This window comes from Lonchura striata, chromosome 24 (assembly GCF_046129695.1).
Source record: "Lonchura striata isolate bLonStr1 chromosome 24, bLonStr1.mat, whole genome shotgun sequence".
NCBI classification, from domain to species: Eukaryota; Metazoa; Chordata; class Aves; order Passeriformes; family Estrildidae; genus Lonchura; species Lonchura striata.
The window spans coordinates 1,790,626-1,808,382 of record NC_134626.1 but is presented as its reverse complement, the minus strand read 5'-3'; the positions used below and the strand labels follow the sequence as shown (position 1 = coordinate 1,808,382).

The window sequence follows — 17,757 nt, the reverse complement described above, 5'->3', positions numbered from 1 at the left end:
GCTCCATGCAGTGTTCCAGGGGGCTCATGCCTTGGCCTCGTCTGCATTCCTTGGGAGCTGGCTCCCACGTGAGGTAGCAGGCTTTGCTCCAGAGGCTTTCCCAGCCCTCTGCTTCCCCCAGCCCTTCCCTCCCTCTCTGCATCCACTGTGTCCTCCTGGCGAGCACTCAGAGCGCTCCGTGCTTCTGGGCGATGGGGAGGTGAAGTTAGGCACTGTGTTTGCCTTTAGTCGCCCTGACAACGTGTCTGGCTTCACAGGGAGTTTCCTAAGGGCCACCGGGAGCCTGCAGGGACCTGAGGGTGATGAGCTATTACTCTTCACTCTCCCTTTCATGTCTCTTTCCCCTTGGTTTTCTTCACAACCTGTGGGGAGATTGATGGCAGGATTGTGATGTAAATGTTAGCAGTTCTGCTTGATTTATAGAGTTACTTAGGCTGAGTGAGGCTACTTATGCTGCTCTGGATAGTAAACCTTTTAACCGGACTAAAAAATTAATAACAAATAAATAAGACAAGGAAGAGAAACTAGATCAGAAAAGCTGATCCTCTTGGCTTTATGTGATCTGAAAGAAAGATGGTGAGGACAGAAGGCTCCCAGGACCCTGCTCACTGCATTGGGTTGCAGCACTGAGAGCAGGTTTTCATAGGAAGGAAACTGCTGAAATGTCTTATCAAAGATCCTGCATTGACAAATGGACTAGGAAGTTTGCTTCAGGACACAAGGGACTTTTGATCTTCAATCTGTCTTCTATCAGTGCTTTTCCTCTGCTGTTACTTGATTTGCAGTAGTACCTAAAATTGCAAAGGCACTGGGCCCACTAAGCTGGGCAAGAAATCCTTTCCCAATGGGTGATCCATAAAGGGAGCCAGGGCAGAAGGGACCCTGCATGATGACCTTTTCCCAAAGAGAAGGAGCAGTAGCAGAGCAGGGAGCAAAATCAGAATTCCTTTTTTCCCCTCTTCTTTACACTTGGCTACTTTTGTTAACTGTAGAAGCTTCCTGGGTTACTTGTATGCAGAAAAGCATTCTTTTCTTGTCCTCTGGAGGTTCCAGGGCACATGAGTGCAGAGCAAGGCAAAGGCAAGGGCAGAGATGAGGAGCTTTGCCTTGGCACTGGTGAGAAGCAGACCCTGCGTGGCTCTCTCAGTGAGGAAGCTGGGGGTAGACAAGATCAAAGCACCTTTAGAGTCATTTTTGAGATCTGCCTAGGAAAAGGTTCAGGCGTGCGTTACTAAAGAGCTGGGAGGAAGGATTAGCCCTGTCCTTGCTCCAAGTGGAACCACTTTCCCCAGCAGCTGTGCCAAATGCCTGTGAGGAGCTGGAGGAGCAGCTCAGCGGTGGGTGAGCGAGGAGTGTCAGAGGAGCCAGGGGATGAGGCAGGGGGGCCAGGGAGGTTGTCCCTGTTCAGCTCCGAGGGGACAGGGGCTGGGCAGGTGAGGAGGTGCTTGTGGCAGCAGCTAAGGAGGCAGCACATTTGAAGGTGTCCATCCTGCTCTGCTGCCTGCCAGCCAGCTCGGCTCTTCAGCAGGGATTCTGCAGACTCTGGAGGACTTTTTGAGTTGCAGCCCATTGCACCATTGCAGCAGGAGCGGCTGTGCTGGGGCCAGCTCACTCCTAGTGTGAGGTCTGCACTGCCGTTCTCTCCCTGGCCAGTGATATATGGCATAAATTAGGCCTCTGAAGGGGGATACTGCATCCTTAAGAAGAAATATGTCCTCATTTTTCTTAAACACCGTTTGCACTGAGTGAAATGTTTAGAAGGGACGCTGAGGGATAACTTTATTTCTTACTAGGGAGTTCAGAGCCGTTCAGTTAAACCCATAAAACACTGGGAGTAGGGAAGTTGACAGCCTGCCCGTGCATTAGAAAAGCCATTACTCATCTGGGGGAAGTTCACCCCATGCTGGAGCCTTGTGTTACCAATGGGGTGGTCCAGGAGAAAACATGGGATCATCTCCCTTGGCCATCTGAGGGGTCAGAGGATGCTCAGAGGTGGAAAAGTCTCTGTAACAATCCAGCACAGTGACACAGAGTGCTGATACAGAGACCCCAGAGCACGGGGTAAGGCTCACTGCTGGGTAATTGTCCTCACTCCCCTCCCCTGCGTGGGGAAACTTAAGGCAAGAAAGCTGGGGAGACTGACGGCTACACTGTGGTTGGAAACCAGGCTGGAAGCCAGCACTTCTGGCTCTTAATCCCCAGCTTGAATCACCAAAACCAAATTCTGTTCCAGAGGCAAGGAGTGAAGGCCTGGCCTCCTGTTCTGTTTCTGTCACAAAGTCCTGTTCCTAAGTGGAGCCGAGAGTTCTGATTCCATCTTCATTGCACCAGCATGAAGCCCTTTCTTCCCAGTGGGATTTAGAACACCTCCTGGAAGATGAAGACAAGGGCTTGTAGATAATAATAATGGGGATTCCTGTCTCGGGTGGTGGTTGGTGCTGTGGTGGGCTGCATTACAGGTGGGGGTGTGAGCTCCTGCCAGAGCCTGCCCCTGGCCAGTGCAGGCTGCCACCATGCCCCAGTAAGTGGCTGTTCGAGAGGACAGGGCCACCCAGGGCACCCAGAGTTGTGGCAGACAAGGCACCGGCCACCAAGGGGGTGGAGACTTTTTCTTTGATATTTTATTTTGGGAGGCTTGACACCGAAAGATTTAATATTTGTTTGAAATGAGAAACAGTTCTCGAGTGAATTTGGAGAGCTTGGGAATTAATGTCAGACCCCCCTCCCCTCCCTAAACATCCCTCCTCCCCGTCAACTGAGTCCCCCCCTTTCAATTTCTGAAGCTTGCTGATTTGAATATTTATAAATATCAGTAAATTATTTATTGTAGCAATCTGCTGTGCCATTTCACCAATCGCCGTTAACACTTTAGGGCTTGCTCTTCAGGAGGATGCGACTGGAGGAGACGCACCTGGGGGCTGGGGCAGGCACTGGGGAGGGGGTCCTGCCTGCCTGGCTGCCATGCCAGGAGGGGTTCTCTCTGTGGGCAGCACTGGGAGGGCTGAGATGTTTGCAGGAGAGGATGGGGATCTTCTGCCAGTAAAAGGGGATGCAGGGAGAGGATGCTGCCAAAAAGGGAGGCTTTATGTTGATTGGGAGGGGGCAGTGAGGGGGTGGCCTAAGGGGGTGGGCTGTTTGTGCCCTGTGCCATGCAGGGACCTGGCCCTGACTTACACTCAGCACTCACCACTCTTCACTTGTAGTGTTTGTTCCCCTGAGGAGGAATATTCCTTCTGGTTTCTCCTGTCCCATTCCCTCCTTTCAGAGTTACACTCCTGCACAGAAAACACACGCTGCTCAGAGATGCTGTGGCTGTTTTCTGTTTGGGTAAATGAGAGGCTGCCTGTGTTCGTGAGCTCTTCTCCCAGAGAAGCCCCATCAGCAGCACAGGAGCAGGCAGATGGCCAGGTGAGAAACAGGAGCAGCCCAACTGTGCAGCCCCAGTGCAGGGCAGCAGGATCTCTGGAGCCCATGGCTTCCCCTGCTCTGGGCGTCCTGTCACTCCCTGCCCAGTGCCTGCCTGGCACTGTCACCAGGAAGTCACAGCTGAACTCTGCAGCTCAGTACGAGCAAAGGGAAGCAGATGGACTTGCTGAAGGGAATCGGTGCTGCTCTCTGTCCCTTTGGGCCAGGGCTGAACCAGGGTTCAGCTCTCCGGGAGCTGCAAATAGGGAGAAAAGTAGACCCTTGTGGGCCTGGAAATGCCAGTGTGGTGGGCAGGAGAAAGTCAGGCAGTGAGGACTGCAGGCAGATGTGCTCGGGCAGGCACTGGCTGTGAGGACCAGAGCAGAGTCCCCAGCCTTTCCTCCCCAGTTCATAGATGGGGTGTGTGGGGAGAGCCCTCCTGGCTGTGGGAAAGCAGGGAGTGAAGCTGGCAGCTCCTGGGTAAGGACACCCTGGCTGCTCACTTGGTTTCTCCTCCCACGTCTTTGATTCTCCTTCTCCTGCCTGCCCAGTGCTGAACTGGAGCCTGTCACGCCTGACTCTCGCACCGAGGGCTTTCCCCAGCTCCTTGCAGACACGCAGAGGCAGGATCCATGCTTCCAGGGCAGAGGACGTTGTTAAAGAGCCTTTGTGAACTCCCCAAGGTCAGCCAGAACAGACAGCATCCACTAATCCAAGGTCATTTCCTGGGCTAAAAGCAATAAAATGTTTTATTGATAAACTGAAGAGGGGAGAATACGCACTAAATCCACTCTCAGACATTGTGGGCCATGCCTGGGATGTTCTGCCTTTGCCCTGGCCCTGCCTGGGATAATACACAGGTCTTCATGCTGGAGGGAAAATGTTTTCTGGTAGGGGCTGAGCATTTGGCTGTCTTCCCTGTCTCCTCCCAGCATGTGGCTGGGCAGTGCCAGGGCACTGCTCCTGAGAAGCATGTTCCCAATGCTCCACTGGCCTTCTCCTGTGAAGGTTTGGCTCCATTTTAGGGACTGTCGCTCAAGTGTGAAGAGGCTCCAGTGTGCAGCATCCTCACCTCCCACCCCAGCCAGCCATGCTGTCCTCCCTGTTTGGGACTACTGGGCAGACTGGAGTCTCTCCAGTCAAGTTTGCAGCACAGTGGTTAAAAAAGAAAAGGACTGTGCATGCATGTCAGCCCTCCTTTCTTCCCCCTCCCCGCCCCAAATAATGCTGTTAATAATTAATCGAATGAGAGCTTGCAGCTCCTGGAAAGCTGGCAGTGGGACCTCCCTCCTGAACGGAGCTGCTCAGCTGGGCTTAAAACTCTTCAATAGGAATATGAAAGCTCCATCTGTTCGATGTACCCGGCCTTCTGAAGTGACAAGGCTGTCCCTCCCCAGCCAGCACCCTCTCCCCCCAGAACAGGCCCTCCTGCCCCAGGGGCAGGGCTCTGCCCTGCACCCTGCCTCTTCCCGCAGCATCAGCTCCTGCTGTTAGCCTCCACCCATGCCAGCTGGTTCATCCAGCTCCCATGCGCCCTTTTTCCAGCTGGGAGCCTTCCTCCCCTCTGCCAGGGTGTGTTTTCATTAACCCTGTGCTAAAGCCAGGCCTGGGCTCTCTCCTCCTCTCCCTGCGAAGCCGCATTATCTGTGCAGCAGTTTGCCCCTTAGCTGGCATGGCCCGTGGTCCTTTTGTTCCTGCAGGCCGTGTGTGCCCGCGGCCCCTTTGCTCCCTCGCTCAGCCGTGCCCAGCCGTGCAGCACCGCGCCGTGGAGCTGCTGCTGAGCTGGTGCTGCTGCAGGGCTGCATGGAGGGAGAGCCGGGCTCTGCATGTGAGGTGCTGGCAGCACACGGGCACCCCGGGCAGCGGGAGAAGCAGGGGCAGCAGCCTGGGCTGGCAGGGCAGCGGAATGGTGAGGTGAGCAGTGTCCACCAGCCCTGGCTGTAGCAAGATCTACCTTTCCTCCAAAGCCAGGATTGCCATGAAGATGCCACGGCGATGGGTACAGAGGGGGGGAAGAGCCTGTGTCTCCTCGAAGGGTGTGGAGAGGGGGAAAGAGGAGTAAACTCCCGGTGGCATTGTTTTCAGAGGAAGTGCACAGTGTAAATAGAGCTTGTGGGAGAGTTTGTCCTGGGCAGAGATGAAAAGTCTGTGTGACAGGATCACGTTATAAATGGCTTCCTTAGATTGATGTGAAATCAAAACATTTCTATTTAGAAGAAGAAAATGAAGGGGGATGTTTATTTAGCCTGGAATCTTTAAACAGTGATTTGGGGTGGGGAGCTCAGCCTGGGGGGAGAGTGCCTCTGCCTGGCTTCTGGGATCTGGCAGTCCCGACCTTGGGCAGATACAAGGATCCCTCATCCAGCAGCTCAGCTTCCCTCCCTCTGCCCGAGAGAATGAAACACAGGTGCTCTGGTCTCCTCCAACCTGAGGCTCATGTTCAGCATTTCTCTGTTCCTGTTTGTGGACTTGGCAGCCTAAAAGAAGGGAACAGGAATGTACCTCTCTTTCCATAGACAAGGAAGTAAGGGAATGAAAAGATAAAATGTGTCCAGACTTGGAGGGAGGTGGTTGCAAGGTTGGCAGAAGAAGCTGGAAGTTCTGATTTACACCTATATTGGAATAGGTGAGATATAGAGCCTTGGTATTTCAGAGCAAATCTCATTCCAAGAAGGTCTCTGGGAGGGTTAGTTCTGTAGATCAGGGAAGTGGCATGTTCTCAGAACTTGCCTTATTTTTAGCTTAAACTTTAGGAAAATATTCTCAAAATGTTGAAGAGAAAAAATCCCAAACAAAAGAAGGGAAAGGAAAGATGCCAAGGGGCACGGTAGGAGCTGGGGGGCAGAAGCTGGAGAGGTAGAGGGGCAAAGCCAGGCTGTGTGAGATGGAAGGAGGCAGAGCAGGAATGGAAGACAAGTTGCAGGCTCCCTGAATTGCTGCATACGCGGCAAGTGCAGCTTCAGGAACGTCTGTTCCTCTTTTCCTTTGAATAAATATTTATATATTCATTTGCCAGCTGGTGCACACACTTGGCTGCTCACCTCCAGACCAGAATAATGGGATCTGCCTTCCTGGCAGAAAGGGGTAGGGCAGTGAGGATTTGGGCTGCCGAATGTCTGCCTCCCAGTTATCTCCAGCTGCGAGCTGTGCTGATCTCACCAGTTAAGTAGGGCTGCCTATCGTGAGAGCATGGACAGGGAATCACCAGGCAGTGTTTGGGAGAGAGGAGGTGATTCCATGCTGACCCAGTGCCCTGGCCTCGGGCAGGCTCCACGTGGAGGCTCCGTCCCAGGCACCTGCAGCCAACGGGGCTCTCCTGGCCCTTGGCCTGAGCCCACAGGCATGAGCCGTGGGTGTCCTGGCCAGGCTCCACTTGGAGCTCACAGCAGCCTCCTGAGATTCCCACTGTGGTACCAGTTGGACATAGGATCAGCCTTCACTTTGTGCCCTAAATAGTGGGAATGAATTGGAAGATGCCAGCAAATAAAGACTTGCAGCTTTATGGGCATCTGCCTGTGCCCATCTGTATGTGCGAGGGCTGCAGCCTTGTGTTGGGGAATGTGTGAAAAAAAGAATGTGTGGGGGAAGGCACAGGAATGTATTTTGGGGAGATGGGACTTCTTAACCTGTACATGTAGGACTGTGTTTACGGAGTGTGCCGGCGCATACACACAGCTCTTTGAACAGCTGTAATTTCTAGGTGGGGAGGTACGTGTTTGGGAGCATCGTGTGCCTTCCCTTTGTGAAAGCACGACTGCACGTAGGTGTTAGTGCCAGGGGGTGCGTTTGGAAAGTGGAGGAGTACATTTTGCCTCCCTTTGTGTGAGGGGCTGATATATTTGTCGGGGGGTGATTTTTCTTGCGGTCCTTGACAGGGAAGCATGTCTGAAGCTGTCAGAAGTTTACGCTAAGCAGCCACTCTCTGGCTGTTGGACAGCAGGTCTAAAGTTTCAGTCTGTTTGTATTGGGCTGTCATGTTAGGGGATTAGGGGCTGTCACGGTGGCTTCTGGGTGCATTGTAGGGGGTCTGATTAATCTCACTGTGCTTCTGTGGAGCAGCACCTCTGTGCTGGTGACAGGGAGGTGTGAGCTGAGCTGCCACGAGGGAGTCCTGTGCAGTAGAGGAACCCATTCTCGTCATTTGAGGTCTGGAGACATGTTCTGTTCACTCTACATGTGACTAGGCGCTCTTTCAGGACAATGTAAAATCCAAGACCCCATTTTGGAGGGACCTCCACCTCCAGCCATATCCCCACAGTAACTCTTGTGGCATGTGTGACCAGCAAATGTTTTATTGAGTGTCTTCCTGAGCCCTGGAATGCAGGGCAGGGTCTGCCTTAGCCCTGCTCTGGGGGAAGAGCCAGGCTGTGTTCCCATTGCAGCTTTCCATCCTTTAACCCTGCTTAGTCTGGGCATCTCTCAGAGGTGTCAGAAATAAAGAGAGAAATGAGACAATGCAGCTGCTTTAGAATAATTATTTTGCTTTTACTTGGGATTGAACCTTGTTAATTGTTGGTGCAATAATTATGCAAGTGACTCTGATAGAGACCATTTAGTTCAAGACTCTCCGTGACCTTGAAGTTAAGACCTTACCTTCTTCCTCTCTTCCCCCACCTCCTCTCACCCCTCCCTTTACTAGCTGTCACATATGAATAAACTACATTAAAATAACAAACTCACACTAATTAGCTGATTGTGCTGGGAAGTATGAGAGCAGAATTTCCTGTGTGCAAGAGTGAGCAGGCAAAGGGGCCTGATCAGCCAGTACCAGCCCACAGTGATTTTCTCCATAATGCTGTGAACACCAGTCTAGTTGTGGTGCTCCAGCACACACACTTTGCCAGGGCTCCTGTCCTCCATTCTGGTTCTTTTAGGTGTGTACTGGTTCTCTTCTCTGAGACTATGCACAAACTCTTTTAGGTGAATTCTGCACTGTCCATAGGGTTAGGCTTGGGAAGCTGTTGTCCTTGCTAGAGATGCTTGGGTGCAGTTGCTGGCTGGTGTGATTTTGGCACCCACTACATCCAGGATAGGGACCTGAAGCAGATGGTGCTGCAGTCTGAAGGAGAGGGCAATCTGTGCTTTTAACAAACTCGTATCCTGCCTCAGCCAGGAGCAGAGGTTGGTGCCACGCTCACTTGCCTGAGATGTTTGGGGTCTTTAAAGCCCAGTTCTGTCCCAGCACAAATAAGTGCCTCTTTCTTGTGGCCAGTGGCATATTTTGGTCCCAGCAGATTCAGAGGATGCTTCTCACCGTGCTCTTCTGGCTGGGCTTCCACTCAGAGCTTAAGAAGCACATAGTAGCTCCACCTTTCCAGGGATGAGACTGGCCATGCCTGAAAGCCCACTGGGTTGGCACCATCCTTTTGCTGTTTGGGTTCAAGTTGTCTGATCCCACTAATGCCCTTCCTTGCCTCTTTCTCCTCTCTCTTCCCAGCTGAAAGAACTATATGCACTGACGCAGCCTCAGGAAAACCCGCAATGGCTGCCAAGCGCAAAGGCGGCCTGAAGCTGAATGCCATCTGTGCCAAGCTGAGCCGCCAAGTCATCTTCGACCACGGGGGAGCTGAGCAGGCACGTGCGGACAAGGGGCCACAGCAGGAGAGCGGCAACAAGGACCTGCCCCAGCCTGGGACCAAAGAGCTGGGGACAGAGTTTTCAGATGGACTCAGCTGCGTGCAGAAGATCGAGGAGGACAAAAGGAGGGAGGTGATCGAGAAGTGGGTGAACGGGGAGTACAATGAGGAGCCCTTGCTGGGGCGAGCAGAGGGCAAGGAATGTAAGGGCACCGAGAGCACAGAGGTGCCCCCTGAAGGGGTTTACATGGTGCAGCCCAAGGGCTGCAGCGACGAGGAAGACAACGGGGACGAGGCAGATGCTCTGAGGGGCTCACAGGATGGCAACTTCTTGGATGACAGGGATTCAGATGGGCCAGCAAAGGACGATGCCTACCGGTCCTCCAGTGGCGAACCAGGCTCCAAGCTGGGGGCAGGAACCACCTCAGGTAAGCGCTCTCTTCCCTCCATTTCCTGACACAGGGCAGCTTCAGAGCTGTATTTTCTTTGGCACTTGGCAGCCAAGGGGAAGGGTGAGAGCCCTGATCCCCTTGCAGAAGCCTTTTGCTCTTGGGACCATAAGGAGTTTGCCTCTGGCTTAGCCCCCCATTCCCAAGAAGGGTGGTGTGAGGGTGGACATGGCTGGATAGTTCTTTCCAGGCCACAAATCCCTGTGTGGGGCAAATCTCACCCTCCAGACTCCTTCCTACCACTCAGATGGCCGTGGCTGGGATGGGTGCTGGTCTCCTGGTCTTGTATTCCCGTGCAAGCAAAGAGATGCAGAGAATTGTCTTGTGACAAATCCCAGGTGGATCCCGCAGGGTGGCTGGGTTATCTGACCACGCTCATGGCCACACGTGGCACCTCGACCAGTAATTCCTGGCCGTGGAAGGCCAGAGCTGGGAGAGGGCCGGGAGCTCTGGCAGGGCTGCCTCTTCCATAGCTCCTGAGGCCCGGTGGTGAGCCCTGACCCGCGGGGCTCGGGTGAGAGAGCGTGGCCCCGGGGACAGACGGACCCGGGGGACAGACAGACCCAGGGGACAGATGGGCAGCCCTGGCCCCACTGGCGGGGCTGCCCCACACCTCAGCAGGACCGGATAGGATGGGATGGGAGCAGTGGCCAGGATGAAGGTTCTGAAAGGAATGGCCACCAACATGTTCCTTGTTCCTCCAGGGACTGGACCGGATCGGGGGGAGCCTGCGGGAGGCCAAACTGAGCCAGGGCAAGGCTAGGATGGTCCCCAGAGAGCCCCCAGAAAGCCACCCCACACTGAGTGTCACCTTCTTGCTGCTTCAGGGGCTGAGGCGATGCTCTGTCATGGTGTTGCCTCCCCTCACGAGGGGCTCAGTCCTTGAGCTTTGCCCACCCTGAGCTCGGGATCAAGCTGGTGAAAATGCTGCTCCCAAGCCAGTTTCCCCCACCATCTCCTGTGTTCTTCCTCTGGCTGTGTGTTTCCTATTTTCAGATTACTTCTGCTTCATTTTTGTGGTTCATTCAAAAGCTGAGTTCAACAAGAGATGTTGGGGAAAGCCTCAAATGACTTTCTTGCTCCCTTTCTGATACCCAGGTTTTCCCTAGGTTGATTTGAGGGGGTGTATGAGTGCTAAGCCTTGATAAAAGCTTTGGGTGCATCAAATTCTCTCCCCATTGTCACTCAGCTGGGCTGGATCTGTAATTGAAAGATCTTCCCCTAATCTGCTCCACCTGCACGCACCCCTCCCCTGATCTCAGCACTTTGTGAATCCATCAAACTTTCCTCCTTTTGTGTGTGCGCATGTTTTCCTCCTCCTGTTAATAATGCAGCTGAAACTCATCTCCGTCTGTCCGTTCCCCTTCTGGAGAGGCACATTCTCTAGTCTTCACGAGTTCAGCGGCAGCGCACATAATTATGCATATAAGATATAAACAGAGCTGTTTAATTATCCTTCGCCACATCAGTGACAGAGTAATTAACAAACATTGCAAGATCAATGAGGGAAAGTGTGACCTTCAGTTTCCTTTGATAGGAAAGCCCTTGTCGTTCCCAGACACAAGGTGATTGTGCCTGGACTCTGGTTTAGTTTGTTTTTATTCACACCACTCCACCCCACCTCACCATTTGCAGTTTTTACTTGCTATAAAAACTAAAAGGAGGGGAACTTAAATGTAGAAAAAAATGTTCCCAAACTAGGGGAAATGAACAGAAGCTGAGGTTTCTCACTGGGGGAAGAGATTTAAGTCAAATACCTTTGCAGGGCTCTTTTGTCAAAGGATTATGCAAAAATGGGTAACTTGGGGGGGAGCGAGGGGAGCTGAAGGTTCATTTATGTCTAAGGCAAGTAATGGCACATGAGGCATCCAGTTTACATATAGAACCACGTGGGATTTGACTTGCAAACAGACATGCTGCTGTGTCTTGAGCGTCTGCTTGAAGAACCTTGTTATAAATGTCATTTGTAACATTTTCCTGAAAGCACAAGAAACATCCCTTGCTTTGGAAAGGACAAAGTTATTTTCCTTTACTTTCTGTCAGTGTTCAGGAAATGAATTTTCAGCTGTTCATCACAGAGTCCTCTCAAGACCTGATGTTAGTGAGTGTGATCTAAACTTATTCCAGTGAGATTTGGAACTTTGTCTGTCAAAAATGAGGAATTTTTTGGTAGGAGTTGGGGGGTCGCAGGAGTCAGGTGAAAGGAGAGGAATACAGCTCTGGCCTCCCAGTCAAAGTGGCTTTGGGGGAGTCATCACAGAAACCTTGATTTGAAGATTCTGAGCACCACTTGCTCCCCATGAGAATAGGGGGTACAGAACTGACAGTGCTGAGCAGCGTTCAAAACTGAGCCCATACTTGCCTCACCTGGAAGCTTGTGTGAAAAGCAGGAGCCAAACACAAAACAAAATCCTACATCTAACAGGCTTTCTTGGTCAGTGGGAAAAGTGATCCTAATTCCATGGGGATGAGAGGGTTCCTGCTTCCCAGGTTCACACGTTGTCCACTTTCTGGGGATCCAGCCAGTGCCCATGTCTTCCACCAGCACCTCTGGTGGTCCACTGCCAAATCCTGGCCACCTTTGTGTCCTTCCAGGCTGACAGGAAGGCCGGGTGTGCACAGGGACTCGGTCACTGCTATTCAAGCCCTGTGCTTTGAAACAAGATGGAGTTTCTCTTCCAGCCTCCCCTGGGAAAAGCAGGATTTAGGAGTCAGTGCTTAGTCTTGCCCTGTTTGCCTCCTCCCTGGTCCACCTGGAAAGCACACTCGGGAGTCACAGAGCTGGTGTCGGTCAGGAGATGGCTGTCAGAAGCTGATTTGGATGTGCAGATAGGTTTGTTCATTCATTCAGGCACTCTCTCTTGTCCACTGACTGGCCCATGCTTCCCTGTGCACATTTATATATAGCAATAAGATTTCTCAGTGCAGTCTCTGACACAGATCCCTTTCCACAATCGCTCACTGACGCACACATTCTCGGGCAGATTTTCCTACACATGTTCTTCACTTTGTCTGTTACATAGTGGGCTAAAGCAGTCAGAGTAGGAGCTTCCCCCGTACAAGCTTTTGGATCTGCCTTTCTTTTCTTAGCTTCTTGGCTAAGTCTCTTGGAATATTCATTGGCCCTGTTTTCAACCAGGAGAGTTTTCTCTTCCTAATTTCCTGGGGAGACTCCACTTAGGAGAGCATACGTGCCAAGTGCCAGTTCCTTGCTCATCACCCTGTGTCCCCCAGGTCTACATATCTTCCTTCCCAAGCAGAGTAAAGGACAGAGCCCTGGCTGGGATGTCCCATCCCCCAGTATCCAGACCTTGCGCTCCATTTGGGCTGTTTTGCTTTTCCTTCCATATATAGTGTGCTGCTGCAGGCTATTTTTAGCGCCTTTTTTGCTAGCTTCGGATCCTTTGTGATATGATAGCTGCTCTGAGACACACAGATCTCTGCTCTTTGGCAATGCCCACAAATGGAGAGCGGCGGCAAGGGGAGAGGGAGCCCTTTATTATCACACAGGAAAGGAGAGGAAAACGCAGCGCAGGGAAGGGGGAGGAAAACACAGGGATAATGCTTCCTGTGCCTTCCAGGACTCCTCACAGGGAGTGTTTTCCAACTGTTGTCCTGCTTCGTTTTTGTCTGTTTGTGGAGATGAGGAGGGTTTTCTGTCAGTTAGGTAATATCAATTACCTCTTCACCTCTGTCTGAAAGTGCATGTGAAGTGAGGTGGCTGAGTCTCATGCAATCCCTCTGGTGAGCCAGCTCCCTTCTGTAGGGTGCCTCCATTGGAGGAGCCTCTGTCCTTCATCTTAGGTGCCTGAGCAATTAAATGCAGCTTGTCCAAACTTCAGGGGATGTATTGGGCTGGTTGGGCTCATGCTGGATGAGTAGAGCTGCAGTTCCCAGTGGCAGAGCTTCGTCTCAAAAGTGGGTGAGGAATGACTGAGCAACACCAGCAAAGCTGTTGATCAGGGAGGGTGTTGTGATCATCTGGAACCAAATCTGAGCAAAGGTAAAGCAGAATTCAATGTAGAATTCCATGACAGTGAAAGCTGAGCTCAAACTTCACAAAGTTCAAAAGAAGTTCTGGACCATTTCCCCGTCCTTTCCCATAGGCATGGATTTTGCATCTGACTGTTTACACCAGTTGAGGTGTTGCCACTTGGTACTAAAGATGGGGCACATTGGCTTTCAGGGCAATGGCTAAAGCTAGCAAAAATTACATTTAATAGTTTAGTTTTGTATCAAATCCTCAGATATTCTTTTTCCCCTTGCAGCTTGACACAGGCTGGCTAGAGTTTTTCTGTGCAGTGCTTAGAAATCAGGGCATTACTAGGGAAGCTGGGGGTTGTTTTACAGGTCCAAAAAGAAAGGAAAGCAGATTTAACAGAAACAGGAAATTGTTAGACCCAGTAGGGACTTCATGGGTTCATTCTCTTTTCTTGGGTCATAGGGTTACACGGAAATGGAAGTGGGGGAAAGAAAAAAAAGAGGTGAAGAGGACAACTGCTTTAAAGCAGAATGAAATTTTTTAATATGCTGTGTGTGAAAGATAAAGGTGTCCTTCAGGCAAGTCCCGTTACTGGACCCAGTGAGGAGTGGTTCTGCATTTTACATCCTGTAAGATCAATACCAACCCATGAGGTTGTGCTATGCCCTGAGCCTGACACTGCAGGAGCATTGCCACCCATTCTGTGACTAACAGGGTGTTTATTCTGGAGTCAGGCATCCCAAATCCCGTGCAGAATTCTAGGCTTAAGTGCCTGGGACTGGAAGGTCATTTTGGGCTAAATCAGATGCCAGCAGGTGTGTCTTTGTCCCTCGCCTTGCAGGCTCTGGGTGTGTTCTTCACATTGCCTCCCCCAGAGCCACGTACACAGGGAAGCAGTGTAGCAGCACTTGTGCTGCAGTAAAGCAGCTATTCCAGGCAATCCTGGAGCAGGAATGTGACCTTCATGGTCTTGCCCATTTAGTGCCCGTCACAGGCAGTCTTTCCTCCATAGAGTCCTGGGAAAACTGATTTGTGGGAGCTGATGGCTATTGAACTTGGACTGTGCTCATTGACAGGCTCTTGCATGCGCAGAAATGCTCTCGTGTACGTGCCTGCCTGTGCAAGTGGCATCACTGCTGTCAGAGTCCCCACACCTTAGGAATCTTTTGGATCTACTGACCTGTTCTGTGGCAGTGTCTTGGTGCCTTCCTTTTTCACTGTGTTTCAAAGCAGTGTTGCTTTGTTTTGAGTGAGACCCCATGCCCAGAACTTCCCTTCTGCTGCCAGTGTACCTCCCTGTGCTGGCTGCCTGGGAAGGAATGTGCTTGCCCATTAGAGCCAGAGCAAGTGTTGAGTAGAGATGATGAGGGAGGTTTGAAGGACTCCTGCACACAGTAAATCTTTACTCTGCAGGAGAAAGCAAGAGGGAGAGGAGGAGGAGCGCTGTGTCAGACTGAAGCCTAAACGAGGCCAAGCCGGCGCATCAGAGCAGTCTTTATTTCCTCCTTTACACTGATATTGGGTGACCTCCAGATGTGTGTTCTTCCCATCATGGTGGGCTGTGAAACTGCCTGAGGGAGTAGGGGAGGGAAGAAGGGAGGGAGAGACCCAAGGAAGGACAGCTTTTGCTCATTCTTCCTCCCTGTAATCAGGCTCTGTTAGACTAACCCCTTCCTGCCCCTTCCCCTACCCATGCTCCAGAGCAAAGGCTTTCTCCTTCTCCCTGGAGCCCACATCAGGACAACAGCTTTCCCTCCTCAGTCTAAATCCTGATGGAGAGAAGGCTGTTCCTTACCTATTTTTCACCTGTGTGGACTTTCCCCTTTCCTGGTGTTGCTGGAAGCTGTTCTTGGCTGCTTGAGAGGCTGCCTGTAGGTTTCCATAGCATTCACTGGACTGTGGCCCTTTTCCACATGGCAAGTAGTAGCTGTTCAATTACAGGGATTGAGAGGGAAGAGAGCAGCTGAGTGAATCCTTACAAAATAGACAAGGAAAGGGAAAGGTACTCTCTGCACTGTTCTATTCTGCCCTCCTCCTGCTCCACCCCATCCATTTCACACCATGCTGTCCTGCCTGCTCTCAGCCCTGCTTGCTCTTCACCAACACACACAGCATTATCACATGGGTTTTCCCCCTTACACATGCTGCCATCTATCCTCTGTGCACCTCCTTCCATACACAAATATATACAAGGACAGATCTGTACAGACCTCGGCATATTGGCATTGGTCTCACTTCCAGTAAAATTACTTTTTCTTCATATTAGGCCAAGGCAAGAGTGCAGAGACATTTATGAAACTTTGTTTAATGTACTGAAAAGCCATCGGCTAGAACATTTAGGAAATTGATTTTCCTGGCATTGATGAACTCTTTTTATTTTACCCCAGTATTAATTACTTTTTTTTTTAAACAAATTAATTTAAGAGTCATAAAACCTAACAAGTGAGCCAAACGTCAGTAGATCATGTTCCCCTCTCCCCTTCCTCCCCCCCCCACCACTACCATGCTGCTATGGGAGAAAAAGAAAAATCAGTGCCTTGTGTGAATCTCCTCTGCTGTTTCCCTGCAGGGGAAGCTTCATCACTGCGGGATTACGCCGCCACCACCATGAACGAGTTCCTGGGCATGTTCGGCTACGACGACCAGAACATGCGGGACGAGCTGGCCCGCAAGATCAGCTTCGACAAGCTGAACGCTGCTACCTCAGAGGCCACCGCGGCTGCCGCCTCTCTCCCCGGCGAAGACGCCATGAGCAAACGAGCCCGCTTCTCCAAGTACGAGGAGTACATCCGCAAGCTGAAAGCTGGAGAGCAGCTCTCGTGGCCCATGCACTTAGGAAAACCTGAGGAGTTGGGCTCCAAGCTGGGTAAAGAGCCGTCCTCAATGCTGGCACAGCCCATTCGCGTGCCAGGTCCCGATGCCTCCATGCTGACGGAGACCAAAGCCACTATCCTGCCCCTGCCCTCTCCCAGCAGTTCCCAGATGCAGGGCCTGATGTCACGAGCCTCCAAGTATGACTTCTTCATTCAAAAGCTGAAGACGGGTGAGAGCATCAGGCCACAAAATGGCAACACTTACAAGAAGGCCTCCAAGTATGACCTAGAAAATGTCAAGTACTTGCACCTTTTCAAGCCTGGGGAAGGAAGCCCTGATATGGGAGGAGCCATCGCCTTCAAGACAGGCAAGGTAGGCCGGCCTTCCAAGTATGATGTGAGGAACATTCAGAAGCTTACTCCAGTAAAAGCTCCAGTCCCCAGCCTGGCCCCTGCCTCCCTCACCAGTACCCCCAGCAGCACTCCTGTGGCCGGGCCAGAGCAGTCCATCTCATTGCCATTCAACACTCCCGAGTACCTGAAATCAACTTTCTCCAAGACAGACTCCATCACAACTGGAACAGTCTCTACAGTAAAGTAAGTGTACTCCCACTTTTCTTATCTAAATACGAGTGGGGGATCATACCATAAGTCTGTGTGTGGTTCAGTGGGCAGTTCCAGGTTCTTGTCCTGTTAAACACTGCATTGTTCACATTGTTCATGGGATGGTTCTCTTTGCTCTCTGTCAAAGCATCTGCTCCTTTTTTACACCTTACATCTCTGTTTATCTGGTCTGCACTAAGGCTGCCATCAGCAGTCATAGCTATGAATCTGGAATTCAGTAGTTCCTGAGTTTATATGTTAAAATGAAAGAGGAGGGAACATGGTGCTGTCAGCACTCTTAAAGTCAAGGTTAGAACTACTTTATTTTCTTCTCCCTCTGGTTTCCTAGGCATATGGGATGTGTCTGTAGCAGAACCTGATTCTTGTTTCCATTTAGCTCAAAGGCATGACTCTGCTGACTTTACTGTTAGCAAGTGGGGCTTTCTGTTTGTCCCAGAACTCAGAAGACATTTTGGTGCCTAATTCCCATCAATTTCCATAGGAGTTAGGCATGTACCTACTTCTGTGGGGCCAGGCCTGTGTCTTCTCAATTTGCTTACACAAATAGAGGTGATTCAATTACCCCTCAGACTGGGCAAACTCATTAGCCCAATTACCACTAATAACCTCCTGCAAATACGTTGCCAGCAGTTTCTGCAGTGATGCCATTGACTGAATGGAGGTATCTGAAGGCCTTGCCAAACCTTGGATTACTTTTTAATGTGCCTTCCAGAGATGGGAGCTGTAGAAGAGATACATATGTATGTCAGGCTGCAGCAGGGAGGAAGGGAGAGACTTCTCTACTTTCTTGTAATGGTTTGGGTTTACTTGTTTCTCCCTGTGAATCTGGGCTGTTGTGAGCTGTGAATCCCATGGGATCATTTGTAGTAAGTCCAGGGCCTTCTGTCCTGCCCTTTGGGCCATCACAT

At 51.3% G+C, this 17,757-nt stretch overlaps 1 protein-coding gene across 3 annotated transcripts in view; it reads left to right on the top strand.

Annotated features, from left to right (window-relative positions):
- Positions 1 to 17,757, top strand: part of CASZ1 (castor zinc finger 1) — a 191,428-nt gene that overhangs the window by 141,348 nt on the left and 32,323 nt on the right. For all 3 annotated transcript variants that reach the window (XM_021529833.1, XM_031506617.2, XM_077788100.1), the window contains 2 exons: positions 8,843 to 9,409; positions 15,982 to 16,822. In XM_021529833.1, the coding sequence (XP_021385508.1) occupies positions 8,843 to 9,409; positions 15,982 to 16,822 (1,408 nt within the window). The remainder of the gene's footprint in view (positions 1 to 8,842; positions 9,410 to 15,981; positions 16,823 to 17,757) is intronic.